General features: G+C 47.8%; 2 protein-coding genes across 2 annotated transcripts in view; one reads left to right on the top strand and one right to left on the bottom strand.

The window, feature by feature from the left end:
- Window positions 1-2,906: 2,906 nt before the first annotated feature.
- Window positions 2,907-22,493, bottom strand: part of LOC135828098 (ras-related protein Rab-35-like) — an 88,551-nt gene continuing 68,964 nt past the window's right edge. The window contains exon 4 of the mRNA XM_065340531.1: window positions 2,907-2,922. Coding sequence (XP_065196603.1) covers window positions 2,907-2,922 — 16 coding nt within the window. The remainder of the gene's footprint in view (window positions 2,923-22,493) is intronic.
- Window positions 3,166-21,150, top strand: LOC135828503 (ras-related protein Rab-13-like). Its single transcript, XM_065340949.1, has 6 exons — window positions 3,166-4,168; window positions 4,587-4,637; window positions 8,364-8,487; window positions 10,215-10,339; window positions 18,714-18,844; window positions 20,240-21,150. The coding sequence occupies exons 1-6, from the start codon at window positions 4,108-4,110 to the stop codon at window positions 20,402-20,404; spliced, it is 657 nt and encodes a 218-aa protein (XP_065197021.1). The 5' UTR covers window positions 3,166-4,107; the 3' UTR covers window positions 20,405-21,150.

Below are 22,493 nucleotides of genomic sequence, written 5' to 3'. Positions count from 1 at the left end.
TGACACAAGATATGACACCATGGCCAACCAGAACCAAACAGTGAGAACAAGTTGCTACTAAAACAATTTCAAACGAATAATGCTGTCCTTCTGGACACACAGATTAGGCTTATGAATACGTTGACAAACGGCTTCTAACACACTCAACTGCAACTTATAACCATGACGAGCACGGCACAAAACAGAAAAAGAAGAATCAGAATAAACCTTACAGCAATCAGGACGAGATGCAAGATGCTTATACACTGATGACTTCCTACTAGAAAACACACGCTCGCACCCACTCTTACTCACACGATCATTCTCGCTCTCACACTCACCGGAATCACTGGACTCACTGGCCGAATCCTCCTCAACGACTTCCTGCCTCGGGGCAATCAGGTCCCGTCTCCTCCCATCCCTCGTCTCACGTTCCTGTTGTGTATTCCGTTGGCTCGGTACTTCCGTACTGAAATAGGTCATGGTGTAATTAGCAGTTGTTCTTCTGGGTCTCGTTGATATTGAGGTAGGTATTGTTGTCGTCTCTGCCGGTGATGCAGCAAGCGATGCTGATGCAAACGTGTCTGCATGCAACACACGTGGCGTCGCCAAAGCCACATCCACCTCCGCTGGTGGAGGGAGTGACTTGGTCATGGCCACGGGAGCCAATGGTGGACTTGTCGAGTGAGACGCTAGGTCCTGTGTTCGCGGAGGTAGTGGTTGTTTACGGGGTCTTCCCCGCGTGGGACGCTCCAGTTGTGCGCTGGGATAATGTGTAAAGGAGTGTGTTGCTTGATGCGTTCGCTCAGGTGCTGAACAGTCCTACCAACATTTTTTGTTCATCATTTCTTCCATATCACATTTTTTCTTTCTTCCATGTTCTTCACTGCCTTCGTATCCACTCGTTTTTTGAATACAATAAAGCCTTTGTGAAAATGTCGGTTCAGCTCGTTCTGTTGATCGCAATTCTAAAACTATTGTCGCCTCGACGCCTATTATAATAATAATAATTATTATTATGTGGAAGAGAAAAGGACATATGGATACGAGTTAAGAGTAACTCTCCATCACTGTAACATGATACTATATACAGTCAGAAAGTGCAATAACTAGGCACAAAACTGACAGAGTACTGAAACATTCGACGTCCTGACACCTAGCTTCAACACATCTCCGTAGCGCTAGCCGACAGCCTTCCAACTTGGAAGTATTCTGTCAGTTTTGTGCCTAGTTATTGCACTTTCTGACTGTATATAGTATCATGTTACAGTGATGGAGAGTTACTCTTAACTCGTATCCATATGTCCTTTTCTCTTCCACATTTATTTATGGCTCAACATCCGAGTTTCAAATTATTATTATAATAATAATTAATGCAATTAGGAGTATAATCGATGCAGACATGGCCAGACAACAACGAGTTCATGGAATTTGTAAGGATTTTTATGTTATTCAAAATCGATTTTCGTGTTCCGCTCATCAGTGAATAGTATCGGAACTGAGGGTACTGTGTACAACAATAGAACATTTTATAACAGCATAATTAATTAAAAGTGTGAACAACAAAGGAAGTGCTACAGCATTACATAATAGGATAATCACTTTTCTGTTTTGTGCCGTGCAAGTTATGTTAAGCAGTTGAAGGTTCTGGAAGCTGTATGTATTCGTGTGCATAATCCTGTTCTTTGTAAACAAAAGAAGCATGTAGTCGCGCTAAAGTTGTTCTCGTAGCTGGTTATCAGATGTAAATGTTGTGTCATGTTGCACTGTATCACCTCTTGCTTTGTGGCTGCACTCAGTTATATACGTTAGCACTATGTTTGACACCTATTATGTAATGCTGTAGCACTTCCTTTGTTGTTCACACTTTTAATTAATTATGCTGTTATAAAATGTTCTATTGTTGTACACAGTACCCTCAGTTCCGATACTATTCACTGATGAGCGGAACACGAAAATCGATTTTGAATAACATAAAAATCCTTACAAATTCCATGAACTCGTTGTTGTCTGGCCATGTCTGCATCGATTATACTCCTAATTGCATTAATAAAATTGCTTTCTCCACGCCGACTCTTTAAATAATAATAATTATTATTATTATCACCCTTGCTGAGGGATTAGTGTGGCATCAGCTCGGAGTGCATTCCTGGCTAAGTGACTGGCATCATGTGGCATGTATGCTTGTACGCGCCTGATACGCGCTGAAAATTCCAACATGTTGGAATTTCCATTTCGGCGCGTTTCCGTACGCATATGGCGCCCCAAAAGCCAGCAAAAATGTATTATTATGCACAAACGCGTGGTTTCACGCGTACACGCGCGGACACAGCTTACATACATAATCATTGCGACCACAACAATAGAAAGGCTGACAGGATCGCTTTTCTAATGACTATGACTGTATACCGTACATCATTATAAAATATTATTTTTGCCTTGCACACAGGAAACGCGACATGCGCTAGCTGTAGAGCGCGTATATCTACACTACAATATGAATTACAGTGAAAGCTGGTTAGGAAGAACCGACTGATAAGACAACATGTTTGCTTAAGAAGAACTAGTATTCGTAACTGCATTGGATAAATCACTGTGTTTTCAGTGGGTATACCATACGGATAAGAAGAACTCCCGTTATTGCAAACAAATATCATCGGTCCCTTGGTGTTCGTCCCAAAGGGGTTTGACTGTATGTACAAGATCTGGTAGACTAGTTTCCTGCTCCGTGCTTGTCTTCGTATCGCTCTTGCTCGAATACACCACAGTTCCTGACGTTCACAGCAGCTTATTTCTCTTTTTGTCTCCATTGCCAACTGGCGTAGCTACCATAATTTTCCCTTTCTTCAGTTACTTCTTTTAGAGCGACTTCCTCGCTTGTGAAACAGGCTCAGAACTTGCCCAGAAGCCTCCGGTCCCCCAAAGCGCTAGTACCGGTAGTACCGTACTGGCAATATAATGTTGCCGCGTAACGCGTAACGCCGGGTGCGGCGTAACGCGCGACCAGGCTAGTGTGACAAATTTTCGTTGCGTTCGTATCGCGCGTCCGGCGGGGTGCGGCGATCTTTTCATTGCAGTGCAAGGCTGAAAACTGTGAAAGCACGTGTACCGCGTGGTGAAAAGTTCAAAACTGGACGCAGCATGCAGGAAGTCCTGCAAAAAAAGGACTGCGGCAATATAGAAACCTGTGTAACGGCTCCTGTGCGACTTTGCATGTAACGCCCTGCGTGCGGTAAACATGTGCCAATGTAACGCTTCATGGCCTCACTGCGACCATTATTGCCAGTACGGTAGTAATGTGAAAACTCTACGAACTAAAAGACGACATTAATTTTTGTGAAACGACTAATACTGCTTGTTCGAGCTCAGCAGCTGTCACTGCAGTGACTATTGTCAGTATTGAGTATTGGCGTTTGGAGAACACTGCATAATTAAAATACTTCCTGAAGCGGAACCGACGTCGCTTCTCCAGGCAGGCAGGCTAGCCGAGTTAGCAGCTCGTCTCTCAAAGCTAGTTCAGCTACTGATGTGTGCGCTAGCAGTTCTGTTTATCTAGCGTCGTAGTGAGCGTGTGCCTGACCTCTGCTAGCTCTGGCTCTGCTGCCGTGCTGGACCCGCTACGCCCGTCGCCTCGTGCATCACCAGACGGGTCATTTCCAGGCAATCCGGACTAGTCAAATTAATTTATTTGCCGTCCTAGCATTATTGCATTATTATTATTATTAATATTACTACAGTATCAAACAAGCCGCCCGATAACGCTAACTAGCGGTGGATAGTCATACTATCGTATAGTTGTCGTCAGCCGGCGTTGAGGATCCTGCTTGCAGCGTGAGCGGGCTGTACTGTCTGTACTGTCTGTGGTCACTTGTACGACGTGTGTACCTATCAGCAGCGTACTGTCTAGACCTGGTGCCAGTGGAGGCTGGTGCAATCAGTGTACATGCTAGTGTTCATACAGAACACAGAGTGCCAGAGCCGCAGTGCCAGAGCCGTGTCTGGAAGCTACCAGCGGGCCCGTTCGGAGTGTCCGTAATGAGAAGACGACACAGCTCTGGTTGGTGACGCAACTCGTTAACAGCGCATAGTTCCCACAGTATTAAACTGGGCATAGGTCCCGTGCCAAATATGTCGGCACGGCCCAAGAAATACGACCACAAGTTCAAAGTGCACCTTCTGGGTGATCAAGGTACGACGATCATTCAGTGTCTTTCATGTTTTAACATTTTATTTAGAGTACGGGAAAGCGTTGCAACAACCGTCGCGGCAAAAGAGTTAACTTGAGCTCTAATTGTTTCGGCCCATTATGCGACCGTCGCGCGAAGCGTTCCCGTACACACACTCGTGTATACATCATGACTATATGATGTAATGCACGCTAGCCCACGTGAGCTAGATACATGCTATATCCAACAGGAAAACATTTTCCAGCCCAGCCCCTCCCCTGCCAAACTCTTTGTCACACATTCTATTCTTCCACACACAGGTGAGTTGTGCAGTGATTCTAACCCGATGTTCACCGCACAATCATCTTTCCTCTCATTGTGCTCTTCTCGTGTGTGTGCTTGCATGCATGGCTATCCCCCCTGCTGTTGTCATGGTGACAGCGGTTGGCAAGACGAGTCTGCTGCTCCGCTATGCCGAGGAGCGGTTCTACAGTAAGTGGTGTACTGTACTGTCGGGCGCCGAAGAGCCAAGAGGCTGGACTCTTTCATCACCAAGCACAGCATACCAATGACACACACACACACTCAACTCTGCATAGACTGTAATAATTATACTGTCGCGGACATGGAAATCCAGTCCAATGGCCGGGGCCGGTGCCCTCAGCGCGTACAGAACGTTGCATGCAGTGCACATATTGATCCAATGCGACCAGCGCGCTGCAGCGCATAAATCCACATGTGCTTACCCACGGCTGCATGGCCAGCGCCCTGGGGCCACTATACGTGCGACCGGAGTTCCATGTCCATGATAGTACGATAGTAAGAACGGTCTAGGCTAGGAGGCTGACCCCCCCCCCCCCCCCTCTTCGGCGACTCACAATACTGTATTAATATGTGTCATTACAGGGTGTTTCAGGGGAAGTGGCGTAATGGCCTGAAATCAAAACGTCACTGCTCGTAGTCTTCTGGGTGCTGAGTCGAGTGGTCTGGTGCGAAGAAGCCGAGACACTCCCTTTGTCCTCTATTTCCAATCGAACTCGCATGCTTCCCCGAAACTGGTTTGATTGGTCCCTACTACAGGGCTGGCAACTGAAATCCGACCCCTGAGCGGTGCGCTCACATCGCAAAGGCCCAACACAGGATGGTACCACTACGAAGTAGAGACCGCTAGAATGTGAACGCACCATCGCTCCGGGGGTTGGATTTCAGTTGCCAGCAGTGTATGTAGTACGGGTGTGCTCGGTGAAATGCGACCCAGAGTGCACATGTTGCACGGCCCTTGACGCCCAGGAAGTGGCACGAATACGGCTGGACGTGTAGTATGCATGTACAAACATTAACGCAGTGATGTAATCGGAATTGGTTCAGGACACCAGTGTTGCACTTCGGGTCGAATCACTGAGCGCAGCCGTACTAGGGATTTGTGTGTCTGGAACATTTTACAGAAAGCATCTTTTCATTCTTTTAAAAAGAAGCGCTTTAAAAAATGATGTTCTGTAGTGGAAGACGTACAGATCCGTGGACTGGCTACGGGGATGTCTAATAGTTCACTGAGCACAAACCTAAATCTAGTCGGAGACAGGAAGAGAATTTTGAGAAGTTGGTACTGTGTTTTCCGGTGTATAAGCCGCACTTTAAACACCCCCAAAAAAGTCGGTGCGGCTTGCACTACGATAATCAGAATAGCGGCGGTAGATGGGGTAGGTGTCGGTATTTCGTGACAAAAATCTGGGTGCGGCTTATACTCCAATGTGGCTTACAGTCGACTTGGCCAATAACGACTGCGGATATAACGACAATTCGCGAATAACGGCCGAATTTCTATGCCCAGAGCAAAGTTCCATCTAACTGTATATATTTAACTTCGGATAAAACAACTATCTTCGTTTGATCCTAGAGGGTGGTGGCGTTCCCACGGCGGATGCGGAAAACTCGGCTTCCAGCCGAGTCTCACGCGAACCGTGAAATTTATTTATTATTTATTATTTATTTAAAACGACTATCTGAATAACGACAATTCGCGAATAGCGACATGATTAGTGCCAGAGGTCAAATTCTCTGCTCGAATAACCACTTTCTGCGCTTTTGACAGCTATTTCAAGTACCTGTCAGTCAAGTACATGTACCTGTCATGCAGAAGTACTAGAACCCTTGGCAAAGGATAAAGGCATACACATGCAAGAAGATGCAGCCAAGGGGAGGGGGGGGGGGGGGGGGGGGGGTGCTTGTTTTTTTGTTTTTTGTTTTTTTGTTGCTTCAAAAGTTAATAGTTGGAGTTACCAGCACACCGGTGCACCTACATGTACATGAAGTGGTACATGATTGTACAGTAATCATCATACATTGTTGTACAGTAATCATCATACATGATTGTACAGTAATCATCATACATTGTTGTACAGTAATCATCATACATTGTTGTACAGTAATCATCATACATTGTTGTACAGTAATCATCATACATTGTTGTACAGTAATCATCATACATTGTTGTCTACCATACACTAAAAGGTTCCAAGAACTGAGACCGACCAGTATTTATTTACATGGCACGAACGATTACAGAGGATGCAAGATAGAAAAGGAGACGAAAGAAATTACATGACTGTGTTGAAGCAAGAGAGAGGAAGAACTGCCTAGAAACCGGGAAGACAAACTGTCAAAAGCACTAGCACCAAAATGTAGCCAGATCGATACTCGATCGCGCCCGAGTACAGTTCGTACAGTCCGAGTAGCCAAATTAGTACCTCACGACGTCACTAAACTAAACACAAAAAATACGCCGTGCGTGCACTCAAGAAATTCAAACTACGAGTGCGAAGCGAAATAAAGGAACGTAACTACGTCGTCCAATGGTGGAGCAGAGCAGTCTACTGACGAATCCAACATGGATGCTACAAATCTGGGCAAATGCCTAACACCACGATCAAGGATAATGCACAGCAAGTTTACGTAGACACAGGTAAGACAGGTCAAATACGAATCAATAAATTCAATGCTCAAGAAAGAATTCAAACAAATCAAGCATAGAATAGCCAAGCACAGAAGCACCTAGCCAGGGAATCAAGTAGCAGTTACAGTCATGACGAGATCTGACACACATTCCCTGAAGACCTTTCCCATGACAACGCCATTCACAACATACATGTACATGTACATGTGCATGTCCCTGTAAATGGCTCCAAAGGCTTATTTTTCAATTATTTATTTCCCTTGCATATTGACTTTATACTTCCTTTCAATTGCAATATGAAAATTGAGTACACATTGAGATAGAGCAAGAAAATAGCTTCATTTGATATGCATGTCATACTATGCAAAATATGGGTTCACATACATTCAAATGGGACTTCGGTTATAAGGACACTTTGCGAATAAGGGCACTTTGCGGATAAGGACACTTTTCTGATGCCCCGCCGAGTGTCGTTATTCGCAAAGTTGACTGTATACTCCAGTGCAGCTTATACTCCAGTGTGTCTAAGGCTGCGTTTACACGGAGACGAAATGAAACGAAACGAAACAGAACGAAAATGGGCTGGCCTCGAACCGTTTTCAAACCGTTTACACGAGAACGGCAAATCGTTTTGAACCGTTTACACGAAAACGGAAAACGGGCGATCAGGCTGGAGTTTGCACGTGCTGGCTTGGCGAAAGGGCGGGAAGTAACACGTTAGTTGGAGTTGGTACGTGCTGGTGGTCGCAAGGGTTGGGTATTTCCCGCGAAATATACTCCAGCACGGAATGGTTTCCATGACCGCGCTCCGTTTCCCATCGTTTTCACTGTTTTCACCGTTTACACGAGAACGAAAACGTTTTGAAAACGTTTTGAAAACATTTCAAAACACTTTGAAGTGCGTTTCCGTTTCGTTCCGTTTAGGTATCGTTTTCGGGCGTTGTCGTGTAAACAATAGTAGTAAACACAACGATTTCGTTCCGTTTAGGTCGTATTTCGTTGTCGTGTAAACACAAATCGCTTTCAATCGTTGTCGTGTAAACGCAGCCTTATACTCCAGTGTGGCTTATACTCCAGTGTGACTTATACTCCAGTGTGACTTATACTCCAGTGTGGCTTATACTCCAGTGTGGCTTATACTCTAGTGTGACTTATACTCCAGTGTGGCTTATACTCTGGACAATACGGTACGTGTGTATGTGGATTGGTGGTTGTCATTGTTTGCTTCAGCAAAACAAATATCTGTTGTTCTTGTTCCTGTGTAGGAACTTACGATCCAACTCTAAATATTGATATCAAGTACCGTGATGTGGAATACCAGGGGAAACGTATCCGCGTTGAACTCTGGGACACGATTGGACAGGAGAGGTTTCGTTCTACCATTAGCGCGCGAGTCCACTGTGCTGCGTAGCTAGAGAGGGAGACAGAGAGAGAGAGAGTGTGTGTGTGTATGAGTGTGTGTCAGCCGGTTTCGCTCGCGCGGAAGGACATTCAGTGAGCTGACGACCAGAGCGGGTAATTTGTTGCCGTCACCGTCTTCTTGCATCCTTTCCGCATCCTCCGCAGTGGCGTGGCGAGCCCTCGGATCAATCCCCAGCCTGAAACAATGCAGTGGCGTCCTGCAAAGCAGGTGGCTTCCTGGATGAGAAAGGAAACAGGTCACACTCGCAGCAACTTATTCCTGCGCGGTGTATCGCTGGAATTGTGAATTTGTCGTGTTGTTTGGACCTCAGTGACCAGTCGTCATGCGGCGATGGTGTAGTGATGTTAGCTTGCGGTGCACACTCCTCGTCATTTCGTGAAAGTACGTCTTTTGGAGCCCTTGTGGGACGTTCGGTGCCCACCCTCCAGCTCAAGATTGTGCTTTCCTGGTTCATGAAGGCCGAAGCAGTACGCGTACAGATGTTATTGTTGAACAGAACATCATGTTCACATTAATTTTGTTCCTTTTTTCAGTCGTTGCATGGTATAGTGGACCTACAGCAGACGGTTCATCTGGTTTGTGATATTTCTTTCCTCTGTTTGTGAGTCCTTTTCCATCAATATGGCAGCTTGTTTTGGTTTCCTTTTTTTCAATTCATTTTGCTGTACTTCCTGTTTTGTTTTGCGCTACTGCCCCTCACCTTGCGCCCAGTTCTCTGAGTGGAGGGCGGTGTGACCCCACGGGGTAGCTGATTGATAGTAGTGTGTGTGTGTGTGTCAGCTAGTTCGGTTGGGTACGCTAATGCCAGATAGTGTTGGGTCTGTTGGCAACAGGCTCGGCTGCTTGAAGGTGTAATGTTGTACCTGCCACCTTTGTTGGTTTCAGGTTCATATACTTTCTATTTGAAGTATACATACCTGTTAACCATGGACTGCTTCTGGCTGATTAACTCTTGTGTAATCAATGGTGCTAGTGAAGCTTATATCAGATCCACTCTGATTTAGCCACCCACACTAGTACCAAGTATCACCTTCACTGGGGGCAGGGGTACCTGCAGTTGGATCCCAGGGCGGATACTCTGATGCCGTCAATCCCTTTTCTTGCACCTTGTCCTCACCCACTTACTGAGATGTGGTGAGTCCATAAGTGGGATCATTTCGAATCCACCCATGGTTTGGTGATTTCAGGGGGTGTCGGTCGTTGGGTGGTTCAATAGCCAATTGAGTTATCTTTCCAAGATTCCTTTTGAGTCTCTCTCCCCTCTCCCGGGGAGACCCACGTGACCAGTTTTGGCAGTGAGCAAGTACTGCGTGTGTCTGTGCGTGTGTGTGTGTGTGTGTGTGTCTGTGTGTGTGTGCGTGTGTGCCAGGCTGAATAGTGGCGGTCAATTCTTCAGCCTTGCAAGTTGTTGAATGGTGCAATCCCAGCACAAGCTGCTATGGCTTCTGCTGTAGCATCGCTATCATCGCCTTCGGCGATGGGCGTCCAATGGTCCAATGGTGTGTGTGTGTGTGTGTGTGTGCGTGTGCGTGCGTGCGCGTGTGTGTGTGGGCGGGTGGGCGTGTACATGTCAGTTCCTCGTGCAAGTTCAAATTTACCTGATCTTGTGTGTTTGGACCGGAACACTGACATCTCGGATACTTCCTGTCTGCTTTGTGCTTCTGTCTGTTCACGTGCATTGTGCACACAACAGAACTCTGAAGGACATTGACGGCGTTGTGCTTGTGTATGATGTCATGGACTCGGAGAGCCTTGTCTCCTTGGGTCAGTGGATTGCAGACGTGGAAAGACGCTGCGGAGACGTGGGAAGAGTTATGGGTAAGAGCAGACATGTATCCCCCCCCCCCCCTCCACACACACGCCACACGCGCGCGCGCGCGCGCACACACGCACACACACACACACACCAGACCCAGGTTGTGGCCTGGTTCTCATGCTAATATATGGCGTGACTGTGTGTGCCTCTCCCTGTCTGTTGACCGTGTTCAGGGGTGTCGGAAGGTAATTTTGTGTGGTACGATCAGCCATCTGAAGTACAATTTAAAACTTACTCGTGGGGGAGGGATGGCTGAGCCGAACAGTTTGGAAATTTAGAGCCCAAATCAGTGTACTTTATTGAAAATTTGATGCTGGCACAATCTAAAAGTCACCACTAATAATAATAATTATTAGACTTTGAAGTGAAGCCAACCGCAAGAAAGAAAGAGAAAGTTCAAAGGAAGTAGTTGTGCGATGTCAGGCTCAGCGCGCACAAATCTATGCGCTGGCAGTGTGAGTGCAGTGCGCATGGCACTGATGCAGCGATGCGCGGCAAATGTAAACATGGCAGTGTGGTCAGTGGATGCTAACACACACTAACTACATTGCTGTGACATTAGCACCATATCCCTCACACACTCATACTCAGCGCAAGGCAACAAGGAAATTGTTTTGGAGGTAGTGTGCTGCTTCGAGTAACTGGTCTTGTAATGCAAAAGCTCGCAGAGCTGGAAAGCAATGCCAGGCCACTGGCAGCAACTGGCTCACGAGGAGCCGCAATAAACCCACATTGTGCCACAATGGGGTTGCAAGGCAAAGCCCATGCAATTGGCAACAACTGGCTCGTGATGAGCTGCAACTAGCGAAGCAAGTGACCAGTTAGGAGCGATAGAGCTCCACAAAGCAGCAACACTATCCCCGAACAACTCCCAGCATTAAGAAATTATCGAGCAGTGACATTCCTATGCTAGGACTTCAGGGATGGAACCTAAAACTGTCCGTGCAAAGAATCAGATAAGGTCACTCACTGAGGCAAGCTGAGCCGAGGTCTTGGACTTGGTCTCCGTCGGAATGCGCATATAGCGTAGACACACATCGCTATGCCACCTGCCGGCAGAACGAATCAGCGAATCGGGTATCTCTGCCATGGCGGCGGTAGTAGCGGCGCCAATTCGGAATGAGTGTCCCGAGTAGAGTTCGATGTTTGGCACCGCAGCCCTTACAAGCAGCAAGCGCACAGTACTGGTAAAAATAACTCTGGATAGCGGCATGCCCTTGGCAAGTACATACAGAGGAGTGGATGCGTTTCGACTGCCAATCATTGCCAGGTAGCGTAGCATAGCATACACAGGGCAGTAAAGGCGACCGGCCGGTCCAATGACAATGTGAACTCCCTTTCCAAATTGGTCTGTCTTTGATCTCTTTAGCAGGATGGTCATGCTGCCCGACTCAACTCTGATGCACTCTCTTGTAAGGCCCTCTGTAAATTCGGAGCACCTTAGGAAACCAAAGAATGCCAACATCACAGCAGACTTGAAGAGGACTCGGCCATGCTCGGCCAACACAGGGAGGTGATTTACAGGCATCAACTAGTTTCCTTAGTGGCACAGTTATAGGCAATCTAGGCTTTACTGTCTCGGTCCCATGGCACCGTTGAACACCCTTCAACACTCTCTTGAGAAGCCAGGTCTCGATCAGGGGATCCTGTTCAATGTGTGCATTTCGTACAGCTTGCACATAAACAGATATCGTGCAAGGGCGGACAGAGCGAGCAAGAAAAGCACAAAAGCAGCTGAGGGTAAGATGAGAAGCTGGGTAAGGTTGCAGATTGCAAAGGGAGCAGAAACTGACAAAACGACGCTCACCGGCAGAGTAGGTGCGTCTGGTATAAGCAGCAATTGCACAGGCAGCGTACTTAGTGACTTCGCTCACAAGACTGCTGGAAGACGGGCATGGTCTGGACTCGGCCGGGCTAACGGAGCATGGCGACGAAATTCCTGCATAAGAAAACGAGAAAGGCAATCTGCAATGACATTCTTGGAGCCAACAATGTGCACAGCGCTAACATGAAAGTTGAACTCATAGCAAACGAAGAACAGTTCGCGTAGCAACTTCATCACAGCTGGGGCTTTGCATGTGCCCGAACAGATGCAGTCCACTACTGCCGAGTTGTTGCAGTGTACCCGAATCCGAAGCTTAGCCCATTCGTCGCCCCATGTGGCGCAGGCTGCTACAAGGGCAAACAGCTCCTTCCATTCGATAGACTGCAGCATCTGGGCGCTGTTCCATGAACCTTGAATCCACTTCCTGTTGTTGTAAGCACCCCAGCCGTGAGTGCCACTTGCATCTGTGTATAGCTGGAGATCTGGTGATGGGGTCCAGTTAGGATGCAAGAAGAAGGATTTCCCGTCCCACTCACTTAGTAGCCTCGTCCACCATAGCAGGTCATCCACGCATTCTTGGGTCAAAGTTATTGAGTAGTGTGGTTGCTGAAACCGTGAGCAGACGGACCACAGACGACGCATGAAGGTACGGCCTGGAGTGATGACATGGGCAGCAAACGAGAGCTTACCCAATAGGGACTCGAGTTGGCGTTGGGATATCTTCCGACTGTTGATCGTGCTGGCCAATAGCGATCGGAGGTCGGCAAGCTTGTCCATGGGGAGCCTGGCCTCGAGCCGCTCGCAGTCCAGAATAATGCCGAGGAACGTCAGTGATCTCGCGGGACCTTCCACCTTTGCTGGCGCTAGCGGCACGCCCAAATAAATGAAGGCCCGCAGCAGGATGGCTAGTTGACGCTGGGCGACAGTATGGCCAGTTGTGACGTTTAGAAAGTCGTCCAAGTAGTGGAATAGGTCGGCAATGGAGAAATGGTTCCGGATAATCCACTCTATGGCTGAGGCAACGGAATCGAACATGGCTGGGCTGGAACGAAGCCCAAACGGTAGCAACCGCTCATAATAGTAGCTGCCTTGCCAGAATATGCCGAGTAGCGAGTGGTCTTAGAACTGGGATTTGCCGGAATGCTCTTTTGATGTCCAGCTTTGCGAGGTACACCGGCTGAAGTGAGGACATAATAGACTCGATTGCATCGTCAATACTGATGTAGTGCAGGGAAAACTGGTCAACTGGAACTCCGTCATTCACACTATTACCGGCGCGGCTAGATCATACGAAGCTTGCCATCCTTCTTCGGCACCGCGCCGGCACCAGAACAGTGCATGAAGGTGAACGGGGCTTCACTAAAAGGACCAGCAGTTTCGCCACGTTGGCAAGAAGCATAAAGCTGGTCAGAAATGAAGGAGGCACAAGCAGCAGAAGATGGCAGATTAGCAGACTGGACAGAAACGTCACGTGAAGCAGTGAAACCTATGCAAAAGCCGTAGCGCAGCCCATTTAGCACATAGGAGGAAGCAAATTCGTTATCGGGGTGATGACACAATCAGGGCCGGAGGAAGGAGTTCGGGAGTGGTCCGGCCAACCTTTGAGGGGGGTCCGGGGGACGTCCCCCGGGAGAAATATTTAAAATTTACGTGAAATAGAGCGAATTTGGGCATCTCTAAGGCTCCAGAAAATGCAGAAAATCATAGTAAAAGAACACAAACACAACTTTTTTTATCCATATCAGCAAGAGTCCATAAACAGTTGATGCATTCTTGATATCAGCCATACAGTGCCGGTCACGGAGTCCTGAGCTACTTCGAAGCACATCACACGTCAGCAGTACAGTCGAGTCATGTACCTCTGGATTTTTTTTACACCGGTTTTGCACGAATCACATGGACCATCCAGCTGGGAAAGTGGTCCGGCCATGGCCGGACCAGCCTGACCGGTTCCGCCGGCCCTGACAATAGAAGCTGAAAACGAGAGACATGCAAAGGGGTATGTACAGAGGAATTATTAATGTGAGGAGGAAGAAGATTATGTACACGTGCAACAATTATTGGTTGCTCAGGCTGGGATTGCAATCCCGTCGAACTACTGGGCTGGTCGCTGACCTTTGCTGGAACACTTGCTGCGGGGGTGGTCCTTGCCACAGCGGTTGCAGATGTGGGCGAACCGGCAATTTGACCAGCTACACTTGCCAAGGTTGAAGTTTCGGCAGATGACGGCACCTGCGTTGTTGCGGGTGAGCAGTGACGATGATGTTGTTTGAGCTTGGTGTGCATGTTTGGGACGAAAAGGACACATGCTGCTTGCAGCCGCTGGGTGGACAAGGCTGCACGACTGACATCTATGCCTGGCCTTGCCTGTGATGCACAGCTGCCACGTATTTATGTCAATCGTGTCAGAGCGCTTGCCTGGCTGTGAAGCGATAAGCCTTAAATTGCTGGTCATACATAAGCCAAGTCTCTGCAAAATACTGCCTGTTGGCCGCCAAGATCATGCACTGGTATGACAGCAGTTCTGCTGTGCGGTGGGGTGCATTGCTGATCACAACATGAATATACAATGACCATGCTTCTAACCAAGTGGCGATATCGTGCACGCGTCTACGAACTGGGCGAGTGGTGTTCACCTCTACGACTTCCAGTGCACCCCCGGATGAACTGGATCTAAGCTCAAACGACTTATTGCTATCAACTGCCCCCAAGATCTCAGGCAACAATTGGTCGAAGTCCACAAACTCACCTCGCAATAACCTATCCTGCACCGACTTTGGGACGTGCAGATATCCAGCGTGAGGCGGTGTGGAGCACGCAGCACTCACGCCAATGTCGGCTGACGCAGATGGCGGCGCTGGTGCTGTACTTGGCTGCGACAGAAGAGAGGCTCCAACCTCGTCTGTGATGGCAGAACGAACTTCAGCCCGAATAAGTTCGTGAATACCAGTCGGATCCAAGGTGACGGGGGGCTCGGCGAGCACCTCGCACGTATCCACAGTGGGTCTTGTCGAATAATTATGTAAAACTTAGTTCAGTTTCGTTGTGTGTGGCGGGTCGGATGGGCAGGGAGGCTGGGCCCCTGACGCCTGGACAACATGTGTGCAGTGGCGTAGCTCGGGCAATGTTTGTATGGATACTAGGTATCTTTGGCCAACCAAGGCTAGATGTATTTGAGGTCCTTGATACAGATAACATATATTATTCCACTAGAGGCTAGGCGAAATATCTGGCAGTTGCAATATACAATACAGAGGCGTGTAATTGATAGCAAAAGTAACAAGTTAGTACACTGTTTCAATATACAGTTGTGGCAAGTGAAATCCGACACTTGCCATAGGGGACAGCACCACAAATGGACACCAATAATGTAATGCACTGCACCTAATTTGTACTATAGAGCCGTATGCATCCCGAACAGATCGAAAGGTCACAGCGTAGATACACACAGTTCACAAATATGGTACACATAAGGAGTATTGGTATCCAATCCCCATTCATTTTTGCCAGCACCTTTTGAACCTTGACTGTGATGAGTACGAGTTTTGTCATCAGACAGATAAAGTTGTATGTAACACATGTACTGTACGTATGCAGGGCTACAGGGGCTGCAGACTGCATGGTGCAGTCCCTTATGCCAAGTGTCGGATTTCACTTGCCACAACTGTATATTATAAGCACAGCCTCTGTGCTACGCTTACGAGTCCACAGTGGACGAAACAGTTTCGCCCGCAGATTGAGTAAATTACAGGTTATGTATGCAGCATTTGCAACAAATACATGATACTGGTTCAGAGTGGTGTGAGCCGTGGTGTTCACACAATATTTGGGAGAATGATGCTCGGGGGGGGGGGGGGGGGGGGGTTAGTTGCTGGCAAATAGAAAACTGCTGACCTAGTTGAAGGCCAAACTTGTTGCTCTCCCCTCCAAACTAGGTGCATGTCAAACAAAACCCATCACTCACACACTTGGAAACGGTCAGCCAGGCGTAGATTTCCAGCCAGTAGCAACTGAACCTTATGTACTGGCCACGTACATTCATCGCCAAGAAGCCCTACCGTATGCATGGACTGGTAAACCTCCTAGGTGGTCGGAAATGGTGCTGCAGTAGCTCAAACGTCTCCTTTGAACTTAGCGGAAACTGGCAACTTCAGCCACGAGCCCTGCGCACCAGCCACTGTACTTGCACTTCTCCTTGTTTCCGGATCATCAAACGTTCACTGAACGCCGGCATCGCCAACCATCATCGCCAACCAGTTGCTGAAGAAGAGTAGACCTACTGGCTTCAGGTCGCGCTGCAAGTTCCGCAGAATCACCTTCTACAAGACAACCTGGACCATCCTCGGGTGACGACAACTCCCCCAACGTTCCAGACTGATATTGAGAGTCGGAGATTCTTGGAGAGTCCACACTTTCGGGCTGCCCTGAAGCGAATTCGCCGCCAGAGTCGACAGAATCGGGCACCGACACAGCTTCAGCGCTCGAAGAGTTGTCTGAACAACCGCTATCACGAGGCTTCGAAGAAGTCGCTGAAAACAAATCTCCAATTTTCATTTCGTGAAAGCACTTCACACATGTACCTGCCACACTGACAGAACTTGGAAATTGGTGGCGAAGAATAAAAAGAAAAAGGAACCAACCTGAAAGCTTTCGAAACAAGAAGACTGTGACTTTCCGACTTCGATTTCGACTCCGGTTTTGCTAGTGCAAAAAATGGGTGCGAATCTGCACTGCACCGGTGCTGCGCAGCACTGTTGCAATGTGGTTCACACAGCGAATGCGAACAGCGGTTCAAAGAAGTACAAGCCTATCCTCGAGCCTAACAAATTATGTACATAGACTAGATGTCCTACAATTCATTCAGATGTCCTACAATTCACAAGTCATGTAGATCCTGCGAACTCTTCTTCCGTCAACAGTAGACTCCACGCGTGAAGTCAGTGCCTGTAGACTTAGGGCGCGTTCGAGTTGTCTTCATCAACTGTTCAAACAAATTTTATAAAGAGATTAGTTGAAGTGTCCCATTAGAACGGTTTCTATCATTTTTAGAGTTTTTCAGTGGAATTGTCATGGCGATGATGACGTCCGATCAGATCGACCATCTCCACGTACTACGTGATGTAGCTATTCCAAACTCTTCGTAACTAATCCACCTCTCCCATCGGGTGAGGTTGTGGAGTTTCGAGGAGTTTCGAGGAGCTTTGTTTTTCTGAAGAGGCCAATAAGGCCACCTCTTCAGAAAAACGAAACTCCTCGAAACGTCAAAGAGTGACAATTCGAACGCGCCCTTATTATAATTATGCATGAACTGGCAGTAGTACAGACAGTGCATGTCCACATGTCCTGGCCAACCACATATGGATACCTGACTGCAAAGTATCCACTCTGGCTACACGCCTGGTGCGGGTGCACGAAAGTGACCGGCCCAACTGATCGCAATAAACTGCAATAAAGCCAAGAGACACAAACCACTGTGTACTGTGAGTACACTGCTGCTTAGTGAAATCTGGTCATTGAGCGAACCAATGTCACGCTGGGCCGCGCTGTGCGGCAGCCCTAGACCTACAAACACTGGCACGTGAACTAGTGCAGTTTGCACACTTGACTCACGCGATCGAATTATATTGAGCAGCCCTGCATGTTTGTAGACCGTATTTCGCCGATTATAAGTCGCACTCGATTATTGGTTGCACCCCCATTTTCAGGTTTGAGCAATATTGTTGCGATATATTCACTTCAGTAGTAAGTCATGCTCGATTGTAAGTCGCACCCCCTTTTTTACCCTGGATTTTAGGGCATGGATGCAGTGAATGGGATTTTAGGTCTTTGACCAATTTGTGGTGGGTCTGATCTACTCACCTCCCACCGCTTTAGGAGCTGCATCTGTGCCTTAGTCCTAGAGGGTGGTGGCGTTCCTACGGATGCGGAAAACTCGGCTTTCAGCCGAGTCTCACGCGAACCGTGAATGTTTTTAGGGCGAAAAGGTGCGACTTACATACTGAGATATTATTTGGGGAATACGGTAGTATAGACGGAGGTTCAGTGGGAATGATCTTTCGTCCAACTGTCTCTACTCTGAGTTTCATGCCCAAGCAATCACCACGAGACATACATGCGTAGTTGCTGTCAACTGTTCAGTGTCGAGATTCGTGCATGTGCAGACGTGAAATGATTGCTCCAAAGTTTCAATAGCAGCTGTGATGATTGCCTTGGCGTGAAACCTTTGAGGTACGACTTGTTCAAATCCAACTTTCCTCCTCCTCCTCCTCCTCCTCCTCCTCCTCCTCCTCTCTCTCTCTCTCTCTCTCTCTCTCTCTCTCTCTCTCTCTCTCTCTCTCTCTCTCTCTCTCTCTCTCTCTCTCTCTCTCTCTCTCTCTCTCTCTCTCTCTCTCTCTCTCTCTCTCTCTCTCTCTCTCTCTCTCTCTCTCTCTCTCTCTCTCTCTCTCTCTCTCTCTCTCTCTCTCTCTCTCTCTCTCTCTCTCTCTCTCTCTCTCTCTCTCTCTCTTCCCCTCTCCCTCTCTCCCTCTCCCTCTCCCTCTTTGCACATTCAGTTGGTAACAAGGTTGACTTGGAGGAGAGTAGTGGAGACGACATCACAGCATCTGCAGCATGTGAATTGGCTGTGGAGAAGGGGATTCCCCTGTTTAAAGCCAGCGCCAAGAGTAACCACAACGTTGAACATGTAAGCAGTTCCCCAGAGTACTGTATTTGCTTGTAACCGTAGACTGATGCGCGAGCTTAGATCAGACACACGGCCGGGAGTTGGGGTGAGGATTTGGATAGGGGTAATGGTCCACCTTTTTTGGTGACAGTCGAGCAATATTTTTGGATGCTTACAACTGTAATCTATGCTGTGTGACCTCAGTCACCTCCAGTACATACATAATATATATGTGTCCTGGTGTACGTGCTGCCTGGCGTGTGTCTTGTCGCGAGTATGCGGAAACAAGACTGACGGTGCAGTTCTGCGCCCATGCTCTGTAGAGCCACTGCCATGGCAACGTGTTCTGAACCCATGCTCTGTAGAGCCACTGCCATGGCAACGTGTTCTGCACCCATGCTCTGTAGAGCCACTGCCATGGCAATGTGTTCTCCACCCATGCTCTGTAGAGCCACTGCAATGGCAACGTGTTCTGTACCCATGCTCTGTAGAGCCACTGTCATGGCAATGTGTTCTGCACCTATGCTCTGTGCGCATGCTCTGTAGAGCCACTGTCGTGGCAACGTGTTGTTTTTGGTGATGCACAGGATGGACAAGTATTGCAACAGGTTGGAGTCTAAATGTATCCCCATACTCGGCCCATAGTGTCATTTGAAGCAGCTGAAGTATGTGTACCGTATTTTCCGGAGTATAGTGCACACCTTTGTATAACGCGCACCCACAATCTTCATTGGGGCTGCGCACTTCAATCTGCATTGAAGTACATGCTTTTCATATTCGGAGCATAGTGCGCACCTGCGATTTAGGGCCTAAAATAGCACATCTAAAGTGCGCACTATACTCGGGAAAATACGGTAGTTCCCATGGTAACTGGTACTGTCGAAGAGAATGAGAAAATGATGACAACATGAGGGGATAAAAAAATTAATGAGAAGAACGAAATGTTACGAGTTGTGACTAACTGTCCACCAACGTAACCAGATCATAATATATAATTATACAGTCCGCGAGTGCGACATTTTGTCCTTCTCCTTTTTTTTACCATAATTAACTTGGCTCACCATCCGAGTTCAACACGAGGGGATGTGCGTTATGTTTATAGACGTGTGACCCCCCTATCCACACATACCGTATTCTCCAGAGTACGAATACAAGCCGCATCATTTAAACACCAGTAATTCACCCAACTAGCCGGTGCTGCTGCTTTTACTACGATGATCAAATTTTAACGGTGATAAACGGGATTGATGTCTGTATTTCATGACAAAAAAACTGGGTACGGCTTATACTGCGGAGACTACCGTACTCTTCTTACGAATGCTTTGGAGACGGACCTGCGCGCCACAAGGGGTGCAGAAATCGGCACTCTACCGTGCAAAAAATTCCTTTTGTATGGTTGGTGTCATTGCGGCGCAGGTATTTGACGAGCTCATCCAGTCAATCCTGGACTGCAAGGCAGCACTGGGACAATCAGCCAGTAGGTCGTTTGAAAGCTCCATCGTGACGCTTCACGAGGATCCAGAGAATCAAGCTGATGTTTCGAATACTGTTCTTAGTATCTTGAGAAAGTGTCTTTGCTAGCTGTAAGGGTGTGATGCGCTTTGAACGCTACACCGCTACCATGGTTACCTGACACGCGAATGGAGAACATCAAGCAGCTGCTGCTGCTGGTGGTGGTGGAGCAGCTGCGGCTAGCAACCGGAGTGCGTCATCGTCATCCGCGGGAAGGAAGTGTCCTTGCTAATGTTAGCTGTACGGATGTGATGCGCGGGTGAGTCAGGACTTCTGATGCTTTGTCTGTCGTCATGGCTACGGTGATTGGCGGCGAGCCGTGTTGCTGCTGCTGCTGCTGCCACGGCACACGTAAGGTGAGGTCGGTGGCAAGGGCGGGATGCTCAACACTCGGCCTCCAGCCGAGTCTCACGCGCGAACCGTGAATTGTTTTCATAGTTTTCGTGATTTCTAGTGTATAGGATCTAGATACAGTCATGTACGCATCAGTGGTGACATGTCGCGTCCACATTCACGAACGCTTCAAAGTGCATGGGAATTTGATCACAATAGGCGACATGCAGGGTAGGTTGAGTGGAAAAGATGCTTTTGTTTTTGAAGCTGATAACAGTGTAGGGAATTGTGTGTTGCTCCCTACATCAATTATCGCCGAAGTCGAACCAAAATCTTCTTCACATGATAATATTGTAACCGGTATGATAATTATTCACTGATCACCGGACGAATGTGTCTGTTAGAAAGGAAATAAATAGTATTCACAAACAAGTCCCACTTATTGTTTCTGTTCGTAAAAGGAAATTGCAATTTTTTGGTCATATTGTTCGTTCCGGCTGTTTGTCATTGATTGTTCTTCAGGGTTGTGTTGCTGGAGGCCGTGGCCGAGGCAGGCCCAGAATGTCATGGCTTGATAATATTATTTCATGGACTGCACTTGACGTGCAGTCCCTGCTCGCTGCTGCACGCGATCGATTTTTATGGCGCACGCTTGTTCATACTTGCTCTGTGATGCCCCGACGGCCTTAGGGCTATGGGCTTGTGATGATGATGATGATGATGATGATGATGATTATTTATTATTATTATTTTTATTGTTACAACTGCCGACCCTCTAGCCGATCAATGCCTGATCATGCATACGCGCCCGTCGCAAGAGAAACACGCAAATCTGCGAATGTACTGGATGTGCGCCCACAACATATCTTCTCTTAAAGCAACGATGGCGGACAAGATCTGAATGAGACAGATCAAGACAAGCACACACACACACGCACACACACACTTGTTCTGACAGAATTAGTACGTCATAATGCTAGGCCACGAAGGCACACACGCCTAGCCAAAGCTTGGTAGTAATGAGGATACACATGTAAATTAATAATACAAAATAATGCCGGCATATTACACTATGGTGGTTTACAGCAGGGAAGTCAGCAAGTTCACCCCGCTATACCCCGCTATACCCCGCTATACCCCGCTATTCACTCAGTGAATGTGCAGAACAACATACAGTAAAACCTGTCAAGGAGACCACCTGCCCTAAAAGACCACCTGCCCTAAAAGACCACCTGCCCTAAAAGACCACCTGCCCTAAAAGACCACCTGCCCTAAAAGACCACCTGCCCTAAAAGACCACCTGCCCTAAAAGACCACCTGCCCTAAAAGACCACCTGCCCTAAAAGACCACCTGCCCTAAAAGACCACCTGCCCTAAAAGACCACCTGCCCTAAAAGACCACCTGCCCTAAAAGACCACCTGCCCTAAAAGACCACCTGCCCTAAAAGACCACCTGCCCTAAAAGACCACCTGCCCTAAAAGACCACCTGCCCTAAAAGACCACTGAAACCAAGACCAAGGGATGTTATTTCCAGTCAAATGACCCTGGATAAGGCGACCACCTGGTAACAGAGACCACATTTTGAAGGTCCCTTGAGCGGTCGTCTTAGACAGGTTTCAATGTATTTAGAAAGTGTTTTGTGGTCAATGTAGGATCGGCACTTCGGAAGTGAATCTCAGTCAGGAATATTACTGTGATTAGTTGTGTAGACTGGTTTTGGCAATTTGCAGTTTCTTCCAATCGTACACTGTAATACATGTAATCAGTGGATGAGGCGGGTACTCCGACTAAGGCAAGATGCGAGTGCACATCTCTGTGTACACA

Source organism: Sycon ciliatum, chromosome 12, assembly GCF_964019385.1.
Source record: "Sycon ciliatum chromosome 12, ocSycCili1.1, whole genome shotgun sequence".
NCBI lineage: Eukaryota > Metazoa > Porifera > Calcarea > Leucosolenida > Sycettidae > Sycon > Sycon ciliatum.
Note: the sequence above shows the minus strand (reverse complement) of the source record. Positions and strands in the feature narration are given on the sequence as shown.

Coding starts and splice junctions, on each gene's coding strand:
- LOC135828503 (XM_065340949.1), top strand. CDS start 4,108: ATGTCGGCACGGCCCAAGAAATACGACCACAAGTTCAAAGTGCACCTT. Junction 4,169..4,586: donor GCACCTTCTGGGTGATCAAG/GTACGACGATCA, acceptor TCATGGTGACAG/CGGTTGGCAAGACGAGTCTG. Junction 4,638..8,363: donor TGCCGAGGAGCGGTTCTACA/GTAAGTGGTGTA, acceptor GTTCCTGTGTAG/GAACTTACGATCCAACTCTA.